The 10,472-nt window shown below is 39.1% G+C and overlaps 1 protein-coding gene across 2 annotated transcripts; it reads right to left on the bottom strand.

The window, feature by feature from the left end:
* Window positions 1-985: 985 nt before the first annotated feature.
* LOC112069960 (secretory phospholipase A2 receptor-like) lies at window positions 986-10,175 on the bottom strand. Of its 2 annotated transcripts, none has more exons than XM_024137365.2 (5): window positions 10,078-10,175; window positions 2,894-2,979; window positions 2,394-2,756; window positions 1,922-2,248; window positions 986-1,605 (listed from the first exon to the last, which is right to left on the bottom strand). In XM_024137365.2, the coding sequence occupies exons 2-5, from the start codon at window positions 2,928-2,930 to the stop codon at window positions 1,241-1,243; spliced, it is 1,092 nt and encodes a 363-aa protein (XP_023993133.1). In that variant the 5' UTR covers window positions 2,931-2,979; window positions 10,078-10,175; the 3' UTR covers window positions 986-1,240. The 2 variants fall into 2 exon arrangements, with proteins under 2 accessions (XP_023993133.1, XP_023993132.1); XM_024137364.2 differs by lacking the exon at window positions 10,078-10,175 and adding an exon at window positions 3,416-3,793.
* Between the last annotated feature and the right edge of the window lie 297 nt (window positions 10,176-10,472).

Genomic DNA, 10,472 nt, shown 5'->3' with positions numbered 1-10,472 from the left:
TGCCAAGTGGGGGGTCTATGCCCACCTATGTCTGCACCCCTTCCGAGTCAAGTGAAATCCATAGATTAGGGCCTAATGAATTTATTTCAATTGACTGATTTCCTTATATGAACTGTAACTCAGTAAAGTCTTTGAAATTGTTGCACATTTTTTATTCAGTATTAATGCCCTTTCCTACTAAGGGCCTGTTGATCCCTGTTTGAAAGGTTATTTGATACTGCTGTCTCATAAAATGTCTGCATTCAGTTGTAGGGGGTCCGTTTGAATTTAGAAAAAGCTCCATTATTAAAATAAATGTATATTTTTTGCTCCATGAAGTAATCCAACAATGTGTACGCTGCCATCTATGTGTACTGTATTTAAAGTCTTCTCTCATTGATTGAGGCAGGTGTCTGTCATCCTGACATGCGRCACTTGGGGACGGACACCCACCTTTCTCGATCAATGAGAGTGTCACGTTCTGACCTTATTTCTTTTGTTATTTCTTTGTTTTAGTATGGTCAGGACGTGAGTTGGGTGGGTTATCTATGTTTGTGTTTCTATGTTGGTTTTTTCGTTTGGCCTGGTATGATTCTCAATCAGAGGCAGGTGTCGTTAGTTGTCTCTGATTGAGAATCATACTTAGATAGCCTTTTTTCACCTGGGTTTCGTGGGTGGTTGTCTTCCGTGTCTGTGTGTTCCATGCGGAAATCTCTTTCTCATGTTTTGTTTATTTTTGTAAAGTAAGAACAGAAATTGGGAGAAGAGATATTATGCTTACAATGTCCATTATATAAAATATATTACTTTACTATAATTTTTATTTCCTTAGTCAGCGTTAACATGCATGATACTATTAATTAAATAAAATTGTATTTAGACTATCTAGAGTATTAATTACAGTAACCCATAGTTACAATAGTGATGACTATGGGTAAATGTAGGATAAACAAGTTTGCTTAATGGCAAATGTATTATGACAAGTGAATAAAATATTTTAATAACATGACATAATGATCTTTATTTTTTTATTTACATTTTTTAAATATCTGAAATATCACACAATTTTACTCAAAGATTTTTGATAACACGTTATATCAATGACAAGGTATATTGTACATTGCATTGCATGCTGAAAGCTTAAACATAAAAAAATCTTTGTCAAGATGATTTCAATCAGCAATTACCTAAAAAAACACATTTCAATCAAAATGTGAGAAATGGTAAAGACAGTTAATTAAATTAACAAGGGGGAAATGTATTACAACTCTTCTTCACAAATAAAAAAGCKCTTGGACAGACAGTCCTGATCACTCCACTTGTATCCCTCCTCCATTGCCATGGCACCACAATGGTTGGACAGAGGCTGTYCAGGCTGTCTGTCTCCCTCCCAGTTACTCCACCCCACTGGCAGCCCATTGGTCCAGACCCAGAACCCAAAGAGACGGCTCTGTCTCAGACCCACCCACACAGGACCAGTAAAATCAGTCCCATTTAATTTCTGCTTCACCACCTTCTGGTCTTCTTCTGTCTCAATACGCAGCAGTCCATGGTAGTTCTTCTTGCAGTAGCCCAGAGCCTGTTCCCAAGACATTCTTTCACTGATGACGTGGATGATAACTGATCCTGAAAGACATAAATGTGGTATTCAAGATATTTAACTTTTTCATATTAGCTTGTTTTAGCACCTATTTTAASTCTCAGATTTTAGGGGCAAGATAAGCAGGYACATAATMATTTCAGTAATAGTTATATATCATTATAGCCTGGTTTTAACCAGCATGATCGCATGATAGCGTGCATTGTGTTTGACTTGACAAGTGAAGGGAATAGAAAGGGAATGCCGAGTTCAGTCCTCTTGACCAGGCGATTATCAATATAGAGTAACAACCTTTCATACAACTAAGAAGCAGTTTGACTATGTTCCTCTTTGACAACTTACCTTCAGAGCAGAGTGTATACTCTTCAGAATTTTCATTTGGCACTGTGAGTATACCTCTTGGAAACTGGAAAAGAACAGTGACAGTCTCTACTGCATTAAAATTGTCGGACCAGTCTCTGTAGGCAGATCTCCCTCCATCAGACCACTCCCAGTCATCATACAGCAGGCCGATCCAGTAAGGAGTGGTGCTGTTCATCCCTTTGTTCTTCACTTCCTCCTTCTGTCCCTCGTTCCTGATGCTTACCAAGTCAGTGTTTCTCTCTCTGCAGTAACTCTGAGCCTTATACCAGGTCATGTTCTGTTCAATCAGGAAGGAATCACCAGACCCTGCACACACAGAATGGACTAACATTTTACTCTACTTAACATAGTTTGATATAAAATAATGATATCTAGATATTGTTGAAGAATTATAATAATATGACCTGGATGTTGTTGAGGAGCGTGTTTTTTGTGGCATTGAATGTTTTACCTTTTTTGTAACACATGAAGTATTTCTGCTCTGTACAATTCTCCCAGGTTGTATTGTCTTTGAGTATGGCTGCACACATTGGCACTGTGCACGGGCTTGGAAGTGGTAACCATGCAGTGTCATTAACAATGTCTCCATTGGACCACTTCAGACTGTGCTCTTTGCGATGGAGACCTATCCAGGCTTTATAGCTGCTATCAGATGCCAGTAACTGTATCAGCTGCTCAGATTCCTCCTGGTTGTACAAAGTGACAAGATCAGTGTAGTTCTCCCGGCAGAAGTGTTGTGCTTTTGTCCAATACATATTTTTTTCATAGAGATGGAACTGTCTGAGGCGGCTGAGTGCAGCTGTGCAGCAGACACCTGAGGACAGAGACTATTTCATTAAGTGAAATGTAAACATGCACACAAAAAAGAAATTAATGAAGAGAAGTTAGTATGGTTTGTCATGTTGTGCATACAGTATACTGTATTGTGGTTAGGTCAGGTGAATTCTATACCTGTACAGAGTAGGAATAGGAGAGAGGTCATCTCCATGGGGACAGCAGGGTCAGGAGAGACAGAGGAGAGGTGATGGGATGATGTTCTGTGTGAGAATAAGGAGGTGTCATATTTAGGATTTGACAGTTATCACACTTTGGCTTTGAGTTATTAATGTAATCAGGTACTAGTACTACATCGCCTGCATCATTACAAGAGTTGAGCTGTTTGATTGATCATTAAAGAAAAGTCAGTACTGTAAACAACGTCTGATATTATTTTCTGATATCACAAACTTTAATTAATTTAATATGCACATTTAGAGATTCATAGACTAACATTTAATTTATGTTATTATTAAAATAGTTTCCTTATTCGTTTCAACAAGAATGCTGTTAAAAAAATGTTTTATGTTTAATATGACAATTTGATGAAACCACATTAAAAGTGCTTACCGTGACTTTTTATTAAAATGCATGTGATTAGTTACCACACAAAAACATGGTCAAATTTGATAAACTTTTAAATGTATCAAAAGTCACCTGCTGTAGCTTTTGTAGAGCATAAATGGGTCTGGTATGAATCGAATATGATGAGGTGTGATCTGTGTAGAAACAGTGCATCCTAAGCTATGCTCTGCCTAACTATGTACATATTMAAAACACAAGGCCGACYAGTGTAATAAAACACATMATTAAGTTATTACACTACAATAAMAKGTCCTGGGTGGCAGGCAAACAGCACATRGCCTTTATAAAGTAGTGTCAATGAGATTCACAAATGTGTCTTAAGACTTGAACACWTGARCCCCACTTCACCAGCACCCCTCACCCCAACCCATCTCTAAAAGAGTAATAGACCTAATACAGTGAATGTGAGGTTTATATTGAAAAAGATCCCATTAATGTCACTTTGTAAGGATATTTGATACTCTGGACATGTTGGAGTGAAATAACCTTTCTGGTGAGAATATTGAGCTGTTGTTGTATCCATATCAGGGGAAATCTCTCTCTGGGGTTGGAGGAAACGTGTCTCAGGTATCCTGAGACTTACTTCCTGAAGTAGTATGTGAGTCAGGCCTGTCTGGTCTCTCCTCTAGATGGGTTGGACAACAGAGACTTAGACAACAACCAGAGAGGGACATCAACAGTTGACAGGGCTGTATCGGCTTCTGTCCTCTCTGGTTAGCCAAATAATCAAACAAGTTACCTCCAAAGTTTTAACATACTCATTTCTATGGTATACATTTCTGGTATCCAACTTTTCACTAACTTTGTTGCACAGAACAAAGAGTTGATTTATTGACTCAAAAACATAATTATCAGAGTGGTTATTTGTTTATTGTACAGTATACAGTAAATGCTTAGTATAGTGCAGTATTTGGCACAGTATAACGTTGTCTATTCACCATGCAGAGGTCATGAACTTTTTGTTTCACCATCATAGAAACACCTGCAGTCTTCCTGAGCACACATTTGAATGACTGCATGCACATGCAAATAGATTCCAGTAATAGCCTTCAGTTACTGTAGTGACTTCATACATTGATGATTGTGTGTTATGCAGCAGAGGAGACTATAAAGCTCTATCTGCTTTTTTGGATCTAATTTAGCATTTAGAGAGAGATGCAATAAACATTAACTGAGAAAAACGCTTTGCAAAAAGACAAACCACTCTAAATGATAATCATAAGATATTATGTGAGCTTGTTACCTGGTACCTAATGGACACCACATTGCTGAACAACATTGATATGCAAAATTTGATAAAATAGTGTTTGATAAGACCTGTCTGTCTGGTACAATCGCTTTGGCACATTCAGTCAACACTGATCACTGTCCCATTTTAACACATTTTGGTCATATTGGAAATATTGGAATACAATATTAGGTCTCTCCTCACATCCATCACTATATTCTTAGAGAAAATATCTTAATGTGAATATTGTTTGTCAGAGTCCATTCTCTGGTGTGTTTCAGACCTAGCAAAAAATTTGTTGATTTCTAACTTACTTGAAAATACACATTTTCAATACTCAAGGTAGTCGAATATAGTTTTATATAGAGTTTCAACTAAATATGTAATTATTTTCTTTGATATTAAATAGAGGTCTCAGAAAAACAATAAATTGAAAGTATTTGGAATACGACTCAGAAAACCAAATAATACTATGCAAGTTATTTAAAAAAATAAATATATATGATATTTGATGGCTGCAATTCTTTTAATGAAGGAGTTCAAAACTACAGTATTTAGTTTATTGTCTAAAATATGATCATAAGCACACGTTTGGCGGGCTCTTAGACTATGAATCTTAATATAGCCTATAGCTAGTATGAAATAATGAGGTCCATGAATCACCTCAACATTAGAGAACCACTTTGCAGCTTCAAAATGACAAAACATACATTTACATAACGAGTGAGACATAATCAGTAACGCTTGACATCCTGTACAACAAGTACTACACATTGTTGTACTTTATTATTACAATAGCAAAATTGTTTGTTATGTACAGGTGTAAAATATCTCTTATGTATTTCACCGAACATTCCCTCATATTTCTATTAAGGTCATTTTAAGATGTATTACATTACTTTCAAGAGTGATATTTTATTTATTTATTTCTAAATTGTGTAATTCTGTGAGTCATCAACGGGACGCATGCTTTTACTCCTCAGTTTGCTCAGAGCGTGATAGGGAGAGGTAGGTGTTATGTATGGCCCGGTCTTTTGAATGCACATGTTCGCAAATGGTTACAAAATTCACAAGAAAAGACAAGCAAAGTTTATCGTCACTGATTTAGTGTTGCAGTACTTTTTTATGAATATATATTCATGTGAATTGGGATAATGTCAGAGTGCAACTTGCAAGGCTAGCCCAACTACCGTTAGCTTTTGTGCGGACAGGTCTCTTTCAGGTGCAGACATCGTGAGTTCTTTGATTATTTTCTCACGGGTTTTCTGCACTGTCTTTTTCTTTTATCTGGCAAATATATATGTATGGAGTCCAGACGGCAGCATTAACTTTTGCCTTGTATTTGTCTCCATTCCATGCAGTCATTAAAAGAGAGACAACTTGCAGAATTGTGTCCAAAACCTTATCTTCCACCATCCACCTTACCAGAACACAACGCAGAAAGGTACCGGTACAAAACCGGTTACAGTTACATACACAGCAAGTGTATTAAAATGAAGTTAAGTGATGTCACCTTTCCCCTTATTAATGAGTTCAAGTGTTTGACATGGTGAGGAGACCAGTAACTTTATGTATCCAACTTATCAATGTAGAAGCAACATCATTTTTTCATATTTATATCTGCTTTCCTTCAAGTATCATCCAATTTCAGGAAAACATGATTCTGAATGTTCATGACCTTCACCATTAAGAATTTGCTGTTTATGAACACAAAGTTACAACACATGTATAGACTAAATGTATAAACTGTATTTGACAACCTCAAGTATTTGGAAAGTTGGTATTTCAAATAAACATACCAATACAAAATGTTTCTCCCAGGTCTAGTGTTTAGGGGGAATAGTATAGCCCCAGTTGCTCTGGAGACTAAACACATGACGTTATTGTAGCGATGGCAGCCCAATGTGCAATGGCGGCAAACCAGCAGTGCTACCAGCCAAAGACCAGCCGTTGTGTATTGTTACTACCTATGCGATTTTGAAAAGAAATAAATATATAAGCAAGCTACAGGGTACAGGGCAGAGATCCCAATCTGTTTATCTACAACAAAGTGCGTTTAAAAAATTGTGAATCTCACACAGATCTAGAGATCACATACAACAGAGAACATGTGCCTCACACAGAGTCCTAGAGATCACCATACAACGAGGACACATGTGCCTCGACACAGATCCTAGAATCACCATACACAGAGCGGTACACAGTGTGCCTCGACACAGAGTCTAGAGATCACCATACAACAGATGACACAGGATGCCTCGACACAGAGTCCTAGAATTCACCATACAAACAGAGGCCTCACACAGCGTCCTAGAGATCACCCTAATCAACAGAGAATACACAGAGTCCAGTAGATTCACCATACAACAGATGACACAGAGTATAGAGATTCACCATACACAGAGTGACAACAAGTCTAGAGATTCACCATCAACAGTGACACAGAGTCCTAGAGATCACATACAACAAGACACAAGATATAGAGATTCACCATTACAACAGATGGGCCTCGACACAGAGTACTAGAGATTCACCATACAACAGAGGGGCCTCGACACAGAGTCCTAGAGAGTTCACCATACAACAGAGTGGACACAGGATCCTAGAGATTCACCATACAACAGAGTCCTCGACACAGAGTCCTAGAGATTCACCATACAACAGAGGCTGACACAGATCTAGAGATTCACCATACAACAGAGTACACAGAGTCCTAGAGATTTCACCCCATTACTAACACATGAACAGCCATAGTCCTAGAGATTCACCATACACAAGGCTCGACACAGAGCCTCAGAGATTCACCATACAACAGAGTCTCGACATCAGATTCCTTAAGGAGACCCATACAACAGCTGACACAGAGTCCTAGAGATTCACCATACAAACAGATCGGACACAGAGTCCAGAGATTCACCATACAACAGAGAGTGCCTCAGACCGAGTCCTAGAGATTCACCATACAACAGACGTGACACAGAGTCCGTAGATTACACCATACAACAGAGTCGGACACCAGAGTCCTAGAGATTCACCATACAACAAGTGGACACAGATCCTAGAAGATTCACCACTACAACAGAGTGACACATAGCCTAGAGATTCACCATACACAGAGTGAACACAGAGTCCTAGAGATTCACCATACAACAGGATGGACACAGAGTCCTAGAGATTCACCATACCAACAGAGTGGACACAGAGTCCTAGAGATTCACCATACAACAGAGTGAACACAGAGTCTAGAGATTCACCATACAACAGAGTGGACACAGAGTCCTAGAGATTCACCATACAACAGAGTGACACAGATCCTAGAGATTCACCATACAACAGGAGGAACACAGAGTCCTAGAGATTCACCATACAACAGAGTGGACACAGAGTCCTAGAGATTCACCATACAACAGAGGGGCCTCGACACAGAGACCTAGAGATTCACCATACAACAAGGGCCTCGACACAGAGCCTGAGAATTCACCATACAACAGATGTCCTCGACACAGAGTCCTAGAGATTCACCCATACAACAGAGGCCTCCGACACAGAGTCCTAGAGATTCACCATACAACAGAGGGGCCTCAACACAGAGTCCTAGAGATCACCATACAACAGAGGACACAGAGTCCTAGAGATCACCATACAACAGAGTAACACAGAGTCTAGAGATCACCATACAACAGAACTGGACACAGAGTCCTGAGATTCACCATACAACAGAGGCCTCGACACAGATCCTAGAGATTCACCATCACAACAGAGGGGCCTCGACACAGAGTCCTAGAGACTCACCATAAACAAAATATGATACACCTTTTTGTTATGTTGGCTTTATTGTCCCCAGAGAAGAGTTGTCTTCCAAATCGCACATTCATGAAATGCCTTATTCTAAATGTAAAGCTATATTGTGTAAGTGCATTGATTTACAGTTGCACTGGCTTGCTCCTCTAAGACAGTTGAATACAGGTGCAAAAGCACGGAGAGCTTATATAGATTGTTTTTGGTTATCATTTTCATTCTGTGGCATTAATTCCCCCACTAAATTTTGACTTAATATATTTACTTCACAAACCTAATGAAATCTGCTTGCCTTGAGATCTGTCAGCCTGAAACCTTTCTCCGTTGTCCAACTAACAAACCTGATGTGGAGCACGCTCTTTAGGCCAACTCTCATGTCGTCATGCCCCTGGCAGTAGCCACACAGAGATGCTGGGTGCATCCCAAATAGCATCCTGTGTTCTTATTTAGGGCACTACTTTACAAAAGTTACTACTTTAGCAAAAGTAGTGCACTATATGGGAACAGGTGCCATTTGGACGAGTCCTCTGTGTGTTATGAAGGGCTGTTGGTCTTCAAATGAAACAAACATTACTTATCCAGGCATGTAATGATTACCAGAAAGCTGCAAAGAGCACCAGGGAATATATCAAATAGGAAATACACTGAGTCCCCTTCTATCTTACAGCTGTGTTGGTTTAACAGTGAAGCTACCCACACTGTACATTAAATAGGTTGTGTACTGTGCCTGTATGTTTTTCAATGGGAGATCAAGATTCTACTACCAATGTGTTCCCTCCTCTACTTCTCGTGATACGAGAGAGAAAGAGAAGAAAGGAGAGAGAAGAAGAAGAAGAAGAGAGAGAAGAGAGAGGAAGAGAGAGAGAGAGAGAGAGAGAGAGAGAGAGAGAGAGAGAGAGAGAGAGAGAGAGAAGAGAGAGAAGGAGAGAGAGAGAAGAGAGAGAGAGGAGAGAGAGCGACGAGAGAGAGAGAGAGAGAGAGAGAGAGACAGGCAGAGAGAGAGAGAGCCCTATTCATCCAACTAAGTGACAAACTTGACTTGCAAATGAATCTTTGTTTACTTTCACAGGCAGCTGTCTATCTGTTCACTGTCTGTAGCACCCACAAGAGACCGACTTTGAGAAAGTATATGGGATTGGGTACAATGCACCCTATTCCTATAAACATACTGATGACCAGGGCCCATAGAGAATGTGGTCCATTTGGACGACCCATGGGCAGACGCACGTACATTAATGTTGCATATAATCTGCAATCATGAACGTGTAAACTTGAGCCATGTTGTAGTTGACACAACCATGTATAGTAATAGACAACGGCATTTTGCCGTCATACACTTGAAAGTGAGTTTAGAACAGGCTCGTCATATTTTTCTTTAGCTTCTTAACCATTCCATCACCGTGTGAATTTGGCAGCTGGTATCTTAACTCTGAGATAGGGTTCCGCTAGCGGACAACTTCCTGTGAACTGAGGCGAGCAATTCAAATAAATAATCGTAAAAATTATGTATATTAAACATTTACTACATACAAGTCTTATATCGTTGAAAGCTTAAATTCTTGTTATTCTAACTGCACTGTTCGATTTACAATAGGCTTTACAGCGAAAGCATGCCATACAATTGTTTGAGTATGGCGCCCCACATCAAATATTTTTCCACCAGACAGGTTTCATAAATCATAAAAATAGTGATTAAATATTCACTTACTTTTTGAAAATCTTCCTCTGATTTGTCACACAAAGGGTCCCAGCTACAACATGTAGTGACGTTTTGTTAGATAAAATACTTCTTTATATCACAAAAAGTCTGTTAGTTGGCGCCATCGATTTGAGTAATCCCTCGTTCTACAGCAGAGAAAGCTAAACTTTGTTAAAACAAGTCAAAACACGTCTATATAATCCTCAGATACCCTCAAATGTAATTAAACTATAATATTTCATACGTAAAATAAGTAGTAAAGAAGTATGTTCAATAGGAAAACGATATTAGCAGGTGCACGTCCTCTTCGTCGCGCCCGCACAGACTGATTTCCATGTCTGTATCCCAGTACTATACTCATCATTCTTCCTCGTTTGGGAAGAAACAAGCCTGAAACCTTGAAC

This window comes from Salvelinus sp. IW2-2015, unplaced genomic scaffold (assembly GCF_002910315.2).
Source record: "Salvelinus sp. IW2-2015 unplaced genomic scaffold, ASM291031v2 Un_scaffold1172, whole genome shotgun sequence".
NCBI lineage: Eukaryota > Metazoa > Chordata > Actinopteri > Salmoniformes > Salmonidae > Salvelinus > Salvelinus sp. IW2-2015.
Note: the sequence above shows the minus strand (reverse complement) of the source record. Positions and strands in the feature narration are given on the sequence as shown.